The 16691-nt window shown below is 41.6% G+C and overlaps 1 protein-coding gene across 2 annotated transcripts; it reads right to left on the bottom strand.

The window, feature by feature from the left end:
- Window positions 1-2332: 2332 nt before the first annotated feature.
- On the bottom strand, window positions 2333-12481 carry LOC145448544 (uncharacterized). 2 transcript variants are annotated; one of them, XM_080326954.1, is made up of 7 exons: window positions 12291-12481; window positions 11360-11808; window positions 10456-11004; window positions 9064-9245; window positions 8071-8366; window positions 5475-6006; window positions 2333-3024 (listed from the first exon to the last, which is right to left on the bottom strand). In XM_080326954.1, exons 1-7 carry the CDS (start codon window positions 12329-12331, stop codon window positions 2518-2520), a joined length of 2556 nt encoding a protein of 851 aa, XP_080183080.1. In that variant the 5' UTR covers window positions 12332-12481; the 3' UTR covers window positions 2333-2517. The 2 variants fall into 2 exon arrangements, with proteins under 2 accessions (XP_080183080.1, XP_080183079.1); XM_080326953.1 differs by lacking the exon at window positions 12291-12481 and adding an exon at window positions 12119-12271.
- Between the last annotated feature and the right edge of the window lie 4210 nt (window positions 12482-16691).

Below are 16691 nucleotides of genomic sequence, written 5' to 3'. Positions count from 1 at the left end.
AGTCAGAAAGAGGAACTCATTACCACCCGTTCGATAGGACCAAAAAAGGGAGAAATAAGGTTTCGAAAGTCGAGTAATTCTGAGTTTCTCATTAAACTTCGTCTCCTCCAATACAACCAAGGTAATTACGTCTGGATGCGTCAAAACAAACGAGATCTGACACAAGTTGGAAGCACTCGAGAGCTATATCGAGAAATAATTATATGTAGCCCCTCGATAATGCAAATTTTCGTTTCGCAAAGATCACACTTGGTGGCGTTGATAAATGGTTTCGATCTCACATTCAAGTTTACACCTCCTTTACCTAAGATTGCATCATACGGAATCGTATCACTCACGACATCTGATCTGTGACTATAGTTTGCTCTTGAGATTATCGGACTACGATCTGACATATATATGTCGCGTACTGACACATGCATCTCATTTTCACCGCTTGTCGTCTTTCTGTTAGCTTCTGTTACTTTTTATTCAGTGTAGGGGAGATGTGGTACCGATGGATCAAAAATTGCAAAATGATCTCTAGCCCTCAAATCTTCAGCCGAGCATAGCGGATCTTTTGCTGTCTCAATACTTTGATACAAGCTCTAACTAACGGACATTTACATGAATATCCGATTTTTCAAAAAATATTTATGAACGTTTAAAATTTGTTGCTCGAACGTGTCATCGGTCCCCACCCGGTGGGTCCAAAGGCACACGACCATGGGACCTATGAGACATGCGCTCAAAAACTCAAATTTGTTAACTTGTTTTGTTGTGTACTATAAGCTAAGCTACAGCAAGCCAATGAAGGATGTTTCGTCGCGACCTTCAAGAATAAAATAGATTATATCAACCCAAATGTTGGCATAAAATCATGTTTTGATTTACGCCTAAACGTACAAAATTAATGCCACATACATATTACCCGCAAATCGACATTTTGACTTTCAAATACCTCGTAATACCGATAAAACACCACATGTAACTATGATTTAACGCCTATATAGGCTATATGCAGGCGAGTTTCTGTTGTTAAGTGATTAGTTGGCCCATCTGTTTTGCTTGATTTGGCTATGGTACCATAGGTCCCCCACCACATAAATATTGTAATTGACTTGAAAATAGTCCACTCGAGGCTGGTATTGATTCAAAAAATATGTGGCATTATATACCCTGATACAAGCCCTATACTTCACATCAAAATTATGGCGGGTTTGTTAGTCTGTAAGGTGATATAGAAAAATGCAAATGTCGATCTAAATTTACTTTACACCCCCTAAAACGTAAATCATTCGTCACAGGCCCCATAACTCACGCAGGTCGAATTTGTTTGCATGTGAGGAAAGATTCTGTCAGCATGTAATTGTAGAAAAATTCACGGAGTGCAATCATGGAATTATCATGAAAAATTTTTCAAGTATTTTCGGTCCCAGTGATCCATCGGTACCTAGGGTTGTAAGCAAGTCACAAGGCTCCGAGTCACAAGTCAATCTCACTTTTATATTTTTGACTCGAGTCAAGTCGAGTCATTTTCAATTCCCACCGAGTCAAGTCCGAGTCTAAGTCAGCGAACAGGGGATCGAGTCCGAGTCATGGTACTATGACTCGAGTCCGAGTCAAAGTCATTGTGTTGACTGCTCAGTTTCCAGTTAAAGTCTTCCTAAACCCACTTTTTTAACTCTGTTTGGTGATATTGAATGGTTCGAATTTATAATATATCAATTTTCCTCACTTTTAGCAGTTTCTGGTCGCATTTTCAAGCACCAGTACCAACAAACGAAATCCCAATAGTGTGTTGGCTTCGAAATTACAATGAAATGTCGGTCTTGGCCGTCTGAATCTCGGGTCAATGACTTGCTTCGAGTCATGCGCAATGACTCGAGTCCAAGTCGAGTCAACACACAGATTGACTCGAGTCGGGTCATCCGAAAATCGTGACTCGAGTCGGACTCGAGTCGAGTCATGACTCGAGTCATTACAACCCTGTCGGTACCACATCTCCCCTACTTATGCTTCTTATTTCTGTGTTCTCGGCCAAGCTGGGTGTTAGATTCAATGACTGCCTGTTTCGACACCTTACTTTCCTTTCATTTTATCGCAATCGAGTCGAGTCGAGTCGAGTCATCCGAAAATCGTGACTCGAGTCGGACTCGAGTCGAGTCATGACTCGAGTCATTACAACCCTGTCGGTACCACATCTCCCCTACTTATGCTTCTTATTTCTGTGTTCTCGGCCAAGCTGGGTGTTAGATTCAATGACTGCCTGTTTCGACACCTTACTTTCCTTTCATTTTATCGCAATCTTGTGGTGTTTTCAATTAACGAAAACTGAGCCAAACAGTGGCGATTCTGGCGTGGGTTTGGTGTATTGATTACTATAAAAAAAACGTATAACAATGTGAGTGATAATTTGAAACTGTGAGCATATGTGTCATTACGAAACACTCATTCATTCAACCCAAAGGCCTTCTTTGGAGGATTCCATGGCTGTGTTAGTAACGCCAGGCTTTGGGTATGTAGAAAAAGCGCGGGTCACATTGTGCCCGATGTAAGCGAAGCGACGTACTGCCTGTCGAGCTTATACTTGGTGGCGACCCGGAATCTTGACACGAAATCCGTCATCACGTGCGGCTTCGTAAAGCGACTGTGGCGCTCAGCGCTCTGCCCCGGAAGGGCCGTCGTCTTTCGCCTGCCTTTGGCGTTATGCGACACCTGTCGCTTTATGAGTCTCGACGAGTAATTCGTCGGTGCTTGCGCCACCCATCGACGGATGTTCGACTCGGATGTTTTCCGCTCGCCGAATATCCGATACACCTTGGTTCCCATCGCAAGCTTGTCGGATTTGGAGTCATGTTGCTTTTCCTCGCGGCTGTCGTGCGTTTCGTCGATTTTCGGGATCGGAGATTGCCGCTGATGTGTGCGCCTATTGCGCGCGCATTCAGCCTCAATATCGTCCTCGGCGGTGTCTTTGACAGATATCGTGTTTGCGGGAGTCTTGGGCGTGTTAGGGTGTTGCTGCTGATATTTCGAAATCGCTACCTGTCATGGAGTTGCCAAAACGGGTAAGAGAAGGAAAAAGAAGATGTATATATGTGATACCACAAAACTAAATGTGCGGGTACAGCAAACCGTGCGAGATGCAAGACACAATGCGATGGAATTAACAGACAGGATGTCGAAACGACCAAATACGGTCTCTCATCCACCTCACCATAATGCCCGTTGTGCGCGTTCGGTCTTGATATTTTGGCAGTCATTATATTTTAGACGCTCTCCTTTCTCTTCATTCGTCTTCCAGGGTCCTTCACTATTTTTTTAAAGAGCTTCTTGCGTGCAGAACTTCAATACACAGTTGAATAGTATATTCATATTGAAATCAACCCGAATATTTTCGTCTGACACTCGTCTGGTGTAATCGTCAGCAACTAGTAGAGAATTGGAAAGAACATTGTATGCCAACAATCGTATCACAAATATTGTAATGTAGTGTTACGAAGCTGCGAAGTGTTACGAAGTGCCACCGTGACTGTGGCTACGTGGGAAGAACGTCAAAGCGTTTGCAGGAACGCATAAATCAGCATGTCCCAAGATTTATTAGAACACGTGCATCACACTCGGTGAAAAGCTCACCCTTGATTCATCCGCTCAAGTTTAACGCGGAACAATCTAAGACCATAAATTCTGACATTGGCAAGCATCTGTTGGATAACCCGCTCGTGCGAAAAATTATCGAGACGACAGATTTCGTGACGTCGGAAGGGCCGTTCACACTTTCATTTGTGTGTCTTGGAGTCGACTTTAATCAAAATACACCAGCCAAGGCTGTGTCAACAAAAGGAGTTCACGCACCATCTAAAAATGGTACATTGAATTCTCTCTTATTCGAAATTTCATGCTGGTGACGTCATATTTTGTGATACGATTGTTGATATAAAATGCTCTCTCTAATTCTGTACTAGTTGCTGATGATTACCCCTGATGAGTGTCAGCTGAAAATATCGGGTTCATTTCAATAGCCTTTTTTAGTAAAGACGGCATAGGAGAGGAGGAGCCGAGATGAAATCCAATACTCGAATCGGTTTCTCTCGTGTCGATGGCAGTGGATTTATCATCGCATCGAGTCTTCTGCATAAAATTTTATGTTTTCTGCAGAGGTGGTCAGTAGCGAAGTACTTCTACTTTTTACAAGTACTCGAGTAGTTTTCCTCTACTTCTGGTACTTACTTAAGTATATCTGATTTTATCTACTTCTACTTCTACTTCGTAATATTTTTTGATCTACTTACTTACTTTTCGCTACTTTCAGTTTGTCAAGTAGAAGTAGTTTAATCCCCCAATACAAAAGATAGCCTGAGGAATTTCGGGGCTGTTTTCACGGAGTAGGCCTACCAACATTTACTATTCATAAAAGTCAAGTCAAGCCCAGAAATTTTGTTGCGCTTCGCGCACAGTACTTGTGGAGTGACAAATACGCTTCACGAAAGTATCAGTGAATATAATGTAGGTACCGGATTGCTTGGTTCCGCTCACACCGCATTGTCGCTCATATCAAATATTTCATCACAGTAAATATGGCCCACCATAACGTTTGAAACTACCGTTTCGCAATCTAGCAATTGCCTATCATATCGTATTCTAGCCGGCCATAACGTGCCCTGCTAATCTGGAAAATCCGGCTTTTTTGAACGTTACACCTGATTTAGCAGATCACCTTTGAAGCTTTATGGACAAAAGACATGAAATATATTTTGCGCTTTTTAGAAGTGGTATTTGTGTTTCACTTTCAATTCTGAGTATCATACATTTGATTCTAATTACTTTCAGTCCTTTTGTCTTCAGAATATACATGTTGAAGCATAAAAGCAAGTGCGGTAAATGCCTCTATTTCCCGAAAATAAACCTACACTAAATATAAATTTTACGATTCACAATATTTGTTAAGTGTTGAAACCATATCCGATACAGCTTCTCCGTATTGCTTTTTACCTAAAGTTGGGGCCTTATAGTATGGGTAGGACGCCACGCCATGATATTCTCTAAAACGGGGTATTCTAGTAAACAAAGGGTATCGCATTTTTATATTAATACTATAATTTTCATCCCATGATGCGGACGAATGCTTAGTCTGTCGTAAATTGATACCTCCTTGGATGCATCAATACGAATCAAGCTCTCTGCACCTTCCGCATAACTCAATTTGCAGATTTTTGACAGTCCATGCGAACGAATTCAAACCGTTTTCAAAACTACTTTCTTACTTGAGTAGATTTAAAGTCAGTCAATTCTACTTCTACTTCAAGTAGTTTTAGGTGTCTTATGGCAGAAGTACTTCTACTTCTACTTGAGTAGATTTGTTCGCCGCTACTTGTACTTCTACTTGAGTGGCTTTCTTCACTACTTTGACCACCTCTGGTTTTCTGTCTTGAGCGGATAAAAATCGCATATCGTTGGCTTACGCATTACGTTTATAAATTAATTCATTATATTACCTGAGCGAGAAACGCGTCTCGACTCTCCACCACATCCAGCAGACGATTGCCTTCATTCCTGCCGTCCCTCTGCTTTCTCTTAAACTCCAGCAGCTTCAATTTCCTCTCCTCCGCCTGCTTACGCTTCGCCTCAACGTAGGCTTCCAAATACAGAGCGTACCGATCTATGTCCTCCGCGAACTGAGTCAACGTCATCGTCGTCTCTTTGCTCTCCGCCGCGTAACGCCCGTTGTTGACTTCTTTGCCGGAAGAAGCGCCATTGCTCTGCTGCAAGCTGCTGTTTTCCCGGGCGATCTGCTCGTGATAGAGCGCCACCTGGTAAGCGATGTGGCTTCTCAGGGCTCGCTCGTTTGGTGTGTCGGGTACGGCTGTGTTCCTTTGCCCGCGGAGGAAGGACAAGTAGTCCATGTCGATGGCGGCCGGGCGCGTTTCGCTCCGCGATCGGTCGTGGCGGTCATGCGGGAGTTTCGAGGTGGACGTGGCTCGCTCTGTTGTTTTGTTGATCGACGCGATTGCTTTGCCGTACTTTGATCTGAAAGTGGCGTGGTGTCAGAGCAGGTGAAATGGAGGGAAGTTAATCTGGGGAGAAGGGCTTATGCCAATTGGTTTACTAACTGTTTCATCTCGTTATGTTGTAATTTTCATTTCAGTATATTACTATCGAGGTGCGTTGAAGAAAGTTGTATAATCGAGGGTAGTCAGAAACTAAGCAATAGCCTACTATGATTTTTTCGAAGTACTCAAGTGGGATCTTGTTGATTTCCACTGCTTACTCAAGTCTTTCGAACCACACAGTCTTCGAACGCGAACTATAGTTTCAACGTTTTGGTGTCTGGTAGAGAACTAGTATTTCAATATGATCCGCATCGCCATCACGGTGGCAAAAAAAAAGCGATGCTACGTCAATCTGATACATTCTGTGAGTTTATTTTCATGAGTATTTGAGTACTCAAAAAAGTAGAAGCACCAACTAAGCTACTATCATAGCCTTTACAAAGGCTATGATACTACCACCAACCCACTACCTACCAATCTACCACGCCAACTCCGAATACAATTGTGTGTGCATTGCGCGGTTTCTCAGGACACCGGTGTTTTGAAGTACTTTTGGTATTTTATTTTAGGTAATGAATAGAATGTTAAAATATGTTGACTCGGTGGTGGTGGTGGTGACGGCGACGTGTAGGGTTGCATTTAAAACAAATGGTTGTTTAAAACACATTTTTAGAACATGTTTTAAACAGTGTTTTAAACAAAGGCCTTTTTGAAAAAAAACTAAATTGTATACAATATTTACTCCAGTGGATATGTTTTCGGACTATACTTCAACATCTACTTCACGGTTTTTGAAGCAAAAATCACTTACCTGTTTGTAATTTGGATTTTGTAAAGTCGGATCATTTATAGGAGCGCATTTATCACAACAACCAAACGAAATATCCCTTGTATCACCCTACACATCCATGCAGCCGTGTTGACTACTCTGTGACCATCTATACCAGAGGTCTCAAACTCAAATGTGCTCGCGGGCCAATTTTCTAGTTTTTGATGACACCACGGGCCGCAGCATGAATAATAGGGATAATAAATGTATTTTCAAGTATGTCTTATCGTAGGAGACCTTGTAAACTGCTGGCATTCCCCTCACATCGTGAAAATAAGATTTTTCACGCCTGACACGAAAAAAAAACTCACATTTTCAAAAATATTCGAATAAAATTGTTGTTGTGCTTGACATAACTTGTCAAAATATTGAGATACAGACACAATGCAAGGGGACAAATGCATCATGACATCGTGAAAGCTGTCGCGTTACAATTTTGCAGCTAGCGGATAGCAGATAAATAACAATATAAAATTATTGTGTCATAGTAAAGAATTGTCCAATCGCCTTATACCAATCCATTGGTGTTACAGCTGCCGAACGCACTTCTTTGTTGATCACCACATTTAATTGGCGATAATAACATGGATAGAGATCCAAGATGTATAGCTAAGATGTAACTAACTATATATCAAGGAGGCAACATTGTGCTGATGGTTGCCATACCGACTTGCTTAGATAACGAAATCCGCTATACGCTACGCAACGCCGGCTACGACCCTCTTATGTATTAGTATTCATCATGACAGTTTGATAGTTGCATCTATGACTTTACCAACCCAACGCGTTCCAAGTCACAAGTCCGTCTCTAATTTTTACGTTTGAACCGACTCAACTCGAGTCATTTTCATCTGATATACGATACCCCATAGTCTAGTGGGCTAATTCTCGGAAAATCGCGGATACGTGAAAATCACATTTTCCAGTCACAAATCATCAATGTTTTATCATCATGAACAGGTAATATAACATAATAGCAGATATGCCACTGCACGGTAGCCTTTGCAAGTGTTGCTATGTTGAAGTTTGACGAGTATAGTTTAGGGTTTTGGGCAGTTTTGGGGTGAATTTCAAGCTCTCAAATCTAAAAACGATATGTGGCGGTTAAATAATGTAGAACACTTGAAAATCCAAGATGCCGACGCGGGCCGCGTGTTTGAGACCTCTGATCTATACTCACAACCCGAAGGGAACAAGAAACGCGCCAATTACCTCATAAGCGGAGCGGGCATCTTTTGTGATTTATTTACGTGACTCTCCTCGCCCCTCTTACTCTTTGCCGACTTGTAGAGCTGCAGCGTGTGCGATCCTGCCGGCGTTTTCGACTCGTCCAGTGCGGGCGTCACGAAATGTAGCGGGGTGTCCGGCTCGGCGCCGCCTTTGGGCTCGCCGTTCTGGTTTTCGTACGTGTAGTAACGGTCCAGTGTGAAGTCGAAATAATCGCCGTACAGTCCGTGGATGATGCGCTTGATCTCGCCGATAGAGGGCTTGATGAACTTTCCGCCGTACTGCCGGAAAGATAGAAGATACACGATGGTTACGACATTATAGAAGAAGACTTGTGAAATTTAGCAATATAAGCTTTAGTTGTTTAGTACAGTTGTGGAAATAGGGCCAGGTCAGAATATTTCGGGCTTAAATAGAGCCGAATGTACACTCGACTTTCAATTTGCACTTCAGTTCCCTGACTGAAATCATACTGCAATATAAGCCATTTCTGCTTTGGCCCATAATGTGCATGACTTGATTCCACCTTTGCTTTAGTGCGTGAATGCTAAAGCTGATGCACATGGGTGATGTCATAATATCAGAAACAATAAGTGTAGGCTTTTTACAGTGACTTTGAACCCACGTTCATCGACCATGGAGCAGAGACGGAAGCAGACGGTTGAAATTTCAGCCGATTTCGGCCCCAAATATAAAATTTGTTATATATTTATTTAAAGACTTTGACATTAAAATGAACTGTTGAAGTCATTTGGAAAAATATGACCGGATTAGAGCCTGACAGTTTATGATGCGTTGAGCCCGAACGCGGCTCGGGTAAGAATAACCCGAATCGACTGCAATCGACTAACATACCGGAGCCCGGAGAACTGTATGAAGAAGAAAAAACACTATTGGAATCACAAAATTCAATTAACTACAGAACACAGAGTGATGAAACAAGATTTATTGCAACATCCGATACACCTAGTCACCTACCTCTGACGACGCGTCTCTGTGCTGTCCAATGCTCTTTCCCAGGATCGGGAGTTTAACCTTTCTATTATCCGGCGACTCGCCCGTGGGCGATGTTTCCTTCGCGAACATCGGTGTTGTGGAAGTGGCCATGTCACGGGTTGTAACTGATTCGCGCTCCTTCGAAGGCGAATTGTTATCTGGTTCTACAAGGTAACGATTTGAGTGTATAGCGAGAAGCAAACGTTTGTGGTATGTTGATACAGTGGAACGCGGGAAGACTCAAAAATCATCTATGAATCTTCATTATTGTGGGAATCGGTGCATTATGGCTGTAAGTCATATAGATAGACTTATCACATTATTTTGACGAAGTTCGCTCACAGAAACACACCCACTACGAATTTTATATGGCATGCGGTGAGAGCATTTGTTTTAGACTATTTTGTTTGAGCAGCGTACTGATGCCGTGATTAGGATCTCACAATAAGGATATGTATCCAAATATCCCTGGATATAACAATGGAGCCAATCGAATACGGGTGTTCATTACGTCGACCGCAATCTACCGGTTCATCTCAAGACCTATTGGGTAGGGTTACCATACGTCCTCTTTTAAGAGGATTTTTTTGACTTTTTGAAAGTGTTCTCGGAGGACGCTCAAATTTCCTCTTTTTTGAAAATTTTACTTCAATGTATGTTAAAAATCGACTGAGATATAGGAAATTAATACTGAAGTAACGCACTTCGGGAGTATTTCGGGAGTTGAGCCAGAAAGTTAACCTTTTATTTTAGTCAACCAACGGAAAATGTGATAGAAAGTCGGTATTTCGGGAGTTGAGCCGGAAAGGTGACCTTATTTTTCTCCTAGTCGACCAGCCACAAACTTTTACCATTTTTTTCCGGATTCTACTGCAGTATTGTAAGTCTGAAAATTTTGAAAAGTGTCCTCTTTTCAGATTCCCGAAATATGGTAACCCTATACTATTGCGGAGACAGACGAAATGGCCAAACGGGCGACGTCAATGCCGATTTAATGGGTTCTTCGCGAAATATACGGCGTCGAGTAGTGTCTGTCTTACAAATGCATGGAGTTGCCAACGTGGCAGAGTGTTCATCATGTTACCACAATATTTTTTGACTGAAGGGTGCATGAATCCACCAGCACGTGAAATCCTAACTTTGTGACGCGAATCCACCTCCGACTAGTCAGAAGGGTATATAGTCGAAGAAAAAATTTGGAGATTTGGAGAGATGAGAATCGCCATCAATGTCGACGTGACTAAAAATTCGATTGCCACGTCACAATATCAAGAGCGCTTTCTGTCTCGACTAGCATTTTTATAATAAATACTCTCTGTAACCTACAATTGAATTGAACATTACCAATTGTCATCAAACGTTCATAGAATGTACCTTCCTGTATTCTTGGCAAGCTCGAATGAAGATTGTCACCGTGAAGATGAGCTTTGAGCTTTCGCGACGGTGTAGTCGGCAACACCGGATCAGGGTTTCGATTCGGACTCTGACCTTTGACCGCGACATTTTTCATGCCGGGGACCGGAGATCGCGATTCCGGTTTGTTATTCGGCAGCTCCTGCCGAGACCATTCGTATTTTTCCGGACGCCGCCTGCCCATGTTCGCGGGCGCCGTTTTGGTGATGAAAGGTAGCGTGACGTCGTTGTTACGTGACTTCGTGACGTCACCGCTTTTGGACGCCTTTCCGCCGTGTTTGGTTTTCTTGATGACGACCTTCATTTCGCCGGGCACTTCGTCCGAATGCGTTTTGGTGTCGGGAGAGCTCTGCGTTTGTTGGCTTCCATTGCCTTTCGCGTTTCTTTGAATATGACGCGTCAGGTCTCGAAGTATCTGCCGCTCTATCAGCTTCATAACGTTGTGCGATTTGATTTGTGCGCGAGGTTCAGAACCAGCCGGGTATTCTATTGTTGTTCGCGGTCGAAGAGCTGAATAATATTCCGTAGTCATATACAAAGCAGGAGGAACATAACGACAGTAATTACAATCTACACCTACACTATTGGTATATAATTGAACACGTTTTCTGGGAATTGGCGATATTTTCGAGTATTATCCTTGCATTAATAACAAGAGCTTAAATCGCTCTTAAGTTTGCCATACGTCATCGACAATCCATAGTATTCCAACCTGGGGGAATTTCACGCTCGAGATTTGTTGATTAGAAATCTCGCGGCAGTAGCGGAGTTCGTACGCATACAATCCATAAAGACAGGTTTACGTCCTACAGTTTGCGCAACTATAGCAATTGAAATCAGTTGAAATGAAGTGGTAGCCATTTACCTTTGCCGGACGCAGGAGGTATATCTTCCAACCTTGACTGAAGCGTAATTTCGGAGCAAAACGATTCGGATCCACCTTGAATCTCCCGTTTGTAAGTTATATTATTCAACTCGGAGAGTTGATGCATGAGGTGTTTGATTGTTTCATTGTCGTTAACATTGCGACTGTCCTTGAGCAAACCGGATTTGAAAGGTTTTCTACCTTTACTAGACGGCGGCTTGTGTCCTTCCTTCGTAATAGTCCTCAATCCAGCATTTGACGAAGATCTTTGTAGCTGTAATAAACTCAGCGCGCGTTTTTGTCCATGTAAAGATCGCAGCTCTACGAGGGCTTTCTGAGCAGTTGACACTTCTGGTCTTGGTATTGGTGGATGAGTGGGTATTGCTTCTTGTCGTCTTGGAAGACTAGGGATACCAGCAGCGAGGAAAACAGCTTTGTCTTCAAGCGAACTGTAACGGAAACACAATTTTCAATTTTCATCATGCAGTTCGCAACGCAGTGCTAACATAGTTTCCGGTCATCATCAAAGGACCAGAGTAAAATGAATTTGTATAAGTAAATTATCCAGAATACAAGACATAACAGAATCACAAAGACGTTAATCTTGATAATCGTGATTAATATTGAGTGGAATGAACAAGTCAAGAATAAACACAATATCAAGCAATCAAACATGAAATCAAACTATTGTATAGCCAGATTTCCACGAAAGCATAGGCTAGCTTGCCATATCATATAAAATAGCTATATATACGATACCTTATTTTGGGTAATATTGCACGACTACCTCGTATTAACAACGGTGGTCTACAGTCGTAAAGCCATGGATTATTATCATCCAGAATTTCGGCCGTCTCTGCCACCATCATTACACAGCTGATTCTACTCCGTAATGGATCATAAACGGAAATACCCGAAGACTATATCTCACCTGGCATCGTACTTTTTCAATGCTACATTCATCTTACACATGTCTTGCTACACAAACATGGTATGGACTAAATATTGCCGAAACATAATTGTTCGCACCGGCCGTGAACAAGCAAGTCTTGATACAGGGCGGACTAAAAGCTAGTAACAACATAATTGACAACAAAGAGTCTCCGCCTTTAGTTATGTTTAAATGGCCGACGACAAAAGATTGTATGTTACAAAACAAGCTAGAAAATGATACGCGATACTTCTTATCCCTTTGCCCCCTGAGTGTACCCAAAACAGGATACACAATGGTAGCAATATTGTGACCGGCAGCAAACAGGCCAATCTATATATTTTCACTTGGGCGGTATAATTAGCCACACGATACCTCCCACAAAATAGTTCTGCCTGACACCTCGACATTCGTGAATATTACGATCGGCGCCTGGATAAAGTATACCGCCCATGTCACAAATTTGGGCTAGGGTAGAGGAATTTGAGCGACTAAATAGCTGAAATATTTAATTAGCAAATAGTTGAAAACGCTGCAATTCACGTTCACATATATCCATTTTAATAGCGTTTTATAATGAGTGAAAATATTACAATATAGGCCTAAGCAGTTGTCACTTACCATCCAGTGCTACATGGGTGTCTCGTTTCCAATTTGGCGCTTTGTGATGCAGATCTAGTTACCAGTTGCCAATGAAAACTGTGGCAGTTATAGCATTTCAAGTTATATGAACGAGGCGCAAATTGTCACTAGCGTAGACTTAAGCATACTCGAGTAAATTGAAATTAACATACCCAAACACAAATCAATCTTAACCTAACGTCTTGTCAAGTGTTCCAGAGTTCCAAATATATTGTGGCGGGAGCTGAAACGTTCGAGGATAAGTAGACAATGGGAATAATACATTCCGTGAAACTATAGTGGTACCCATTGCAAATTCCAATACCCACCACCGATACAGTAAAATCTAGTTCAAAATGACAGCATCATCTGAATTGTATGTAGCCTACTTCATAGAAAATAATTCATCATAATATTGACTGATAAAGGTGCAAACAAAGCGTTGTTGCTGGACAGGTAATGCTATCTGACATACCTCTAGTTCTTCCGATTCTGTAGCAGATGAAAACGGGGGATGGTATGTCAAGTATCGACAGTTGGTTTACCACATGCATGACCATTGTTGACTGTTTTTTCCTTTAAACTCGTAGGAGAGTATTGCATATATGCGCGAGATAAAACTATTCTACACGGATCGCGTACAGGCCTACGTATGGGGTTGCATTTGAAACAAAAATTAAGTCGAAACAAGGTCCTTTACAGCCATGACACCACAAATCATTATTGTGACGTCACATCGGATTGACATTGTCAATTGAAAATATCGGGTAAATATGGCTTCTTCGACGAAACGGGCTTGCGACCACTGCCATAAGAAGACCAAAAATATCTGTAACAAGGACTGCATCGTTATGCAGCATTTTTACGGTCGGCGGTTATCATCATCAGAACACACATTCCGTACCAATTATATATATCTACTTGCTATAACTGTTGAACCGACGACGATTTCGAGGGTTCCAGCCACTCCACATCTTACGCGTCGACTGTACTAGGTGCAAATCGTCCGTAGGCTCATTCTATATCAGTGATTCCCAACAGCGACTCTCAGAGACGCATGCAGCTCGATGCTAGCCTTCTTGCGGCTCTGATTGACCTCTGAATATGCAAAAAACAACATAGACAGCTGTTGCTTGTTTCTTTGAATTGCTATAGTCAATTTATGTATATGAATGCTAAAACAGGGGGTATTTGTGATGTCCAAAGCCGCTTCTAAAAACGGGGAAAGAGAATTCTTGCAAACTAGCGTCAAACGAATGGATGAACACCCGTCGTCAGAAAATGATATATCGTGAGTTCTGCTGGTCATAGACCTTTGTCTTTTGTAGGTCGTCTCTTCAAAGAGTAAATTTCGAAACAATTTTACTGACATCAAAGTGAGGGCTCATAGTCAAGTATAAAATGCAATATTACCAATATTACTAATATTACTAAGCGTATAAAGCCCTTCAAACTTGTGCATTTAAGTGCTGGATGTATAAAAAGCTATCACGTAACAATATGTTATGCTGTAGTATTGATATGCATTTTCAGTATATTCCAATGTATGGCACTCGCCAATCTGGGTCTATCAAGGCTGTGCCTGGCACCGATATAAAATAGATAGAAGTCTATGTGCAATGTGCATGCTTTTGAATTAGCTGGATGATGGGATCCCGATGTAGGCTAGCTGACTGTAGATTTTCGTTAAACTGGAGTGTTTTCATACGGCTCCATTAGTACTCTGAAGTTTGAAATGCGGCGCCACATCTAAAAAGCTTGTGAACCACTGTTCAACATGTTTTTCGAAGGTATTTAAACAATTATGGCATATTTATACAACGTTTGAAAATATAAACACAATTTTTTTAAAAAGCATTTGTTGAAAACACTGTTTAATTAAAACACGTTTCAAACAAAGTGATTTGAAATACCATTTGGTTTTAATGCAACCCTAGGCCCACGCTCTATATATCTCAGACAAACCCTTGGCGTGAAATGGTCAGCATACGCCGTAACCTAACATATATTAACAAACAAGAGCGAATGAAACGGAACATCTGCAACAGCGTGTTGCTAGTCCCAACGTACGTGGTCAGGGACGGCGGAAGACGATTTTACCCTAAACATTTTCAAGTTGAACATTGATACGTAATCTGTGGTCACATTGTTATTGGATATGCGACTTCAAGTAATTATTGAAAAACTTTCTTCTGCCCTTCTACGCTTAATTGATCGACAGGTTCAAAATACGGGAAAATAAATAACGACATGGGCGAGGCAGACATCTTTCAAATCGCACTTACAGCACATTATTACTAATATAAGAAAGTGTACTAGAGCCAATACCTTCAATATGTATAAGATATCTCCGGAGATTGTAGTAAAATAAATCCACATTACGACAAGCGGCGGCGCAGGCAAAACGCCAAGCGAGATATCCTAGTCTCTCAATTTCTTTATAGATCAGAAAACCTTCCAATCACGGATAAACAATCGTAAATCCACAAGTTATATCACAATCCAAAACAATTTAATACCTATCTGGCATTGCGACAAAAATAGAATTTAACAATGAACAAGCTGACTCGTTAAAAATACATGTAGGCCTATATTTCATTCATACTAGGACAACTAATCTGAATTGTTTGGCAGGCCTACGTTGCGACTACACATTCGGATTCTAAAATAAACTCACCGACGCTGACATCATAGCCTTTATAAAGGCTATGCTGATACCATCAATTCAATATGTGGAACCTACCAATTTCGGGAGATGTTGACAGCTTGAGATTACAGATTCATTGTTAAAGAAAATCGGTGGAGTTAGGAATCACGCGATAGCTGGGTGTTATTTGGAACACATAAAATTTATCGGAACACTCAAGCCAGATCCAAGCAATGTCATAAACTGCCACTGTCTACGGATAAGAATTGTCTCTACCACCTAGCAGTCCCTGGTCCCGCTTCGAGAAGCGTGTATCAATAGTACGCGTATGCTAGTGCAGTATACTCTTCAACCTTTTTCGTCGTGGTACACCCTTTCTACGTTTAATCCAAACTCGTACACCCCTGACAACATATGAAACCGATTCCATAGTAAGCGTTATCCAGGGGTGCTCAACCTTTTTGCTATATACCAGTGGTCGGGAACCTATGGCTCGCGAGCCATATATGGTTCTTTTGGGTATAAGATATGGCTCTTTCACAAATTTGTAATTTTGGAATAAATTTATCAATATTGCAGCAACTAGCTACTATAAATTTTCATAGCGACCCGAATAATTATTCTCGTGGTATCCTAAACATGTCTTTGAGATGTCAATACAGTGGGAAATCCAGGGTTAGGGTCTTGTATCCCCTTTTAGAAATCCTCAAATTTTTAAGTTGCTGTCGCGCTTGTAACTATAACATCAATTGCGAATTCGATCTACACGACATCGCACGCCTCCAAATTTTAGATTGCACGATACCTTGATTGATCATAGATAATAGCAGACATGGCGACTCTTGTATGACAACGCAGTTATCAAATACACGTTTTTCCTGATCTACGCCGAGGACTGAACTGCCTTGAAAGTGACATTCACAATTAGAAATTCAAATTAAAAGCAACGCCATAGCTATCCATGTTCTTGGTTGGTAAGTAGCATACCTTTCTAGTACCGCCGTTAAAATGTAGGTGTGTTGCGCAACGTTTTGTTAGTCATATACTGGAGAAGTCGATCAATATTTAGAGATTCGGAATCAGTGCGACGATTGCATTCGCCTAATACCAGTGAATAAAATTCTAAGCTATAT

This window comes from Botryllus schlosseri, chromosome 10 (genome assembly GCF_051294905.1).
Source record: "Botryllus schlosseri isolate E-star chromosome 10, Bs_hap1, whole genome shotgun sequence".
NCBI lineage: Eukaryota > Metazoa > Chordata > Ascidiacea > Stolidobranchia > Styelidae > Botryllus > Botryllus schlosseri.
Note: the sequence above shows the minus strand (reverse complement) of the source record. Positions and strands in the feature narration are given on the sequence as shown.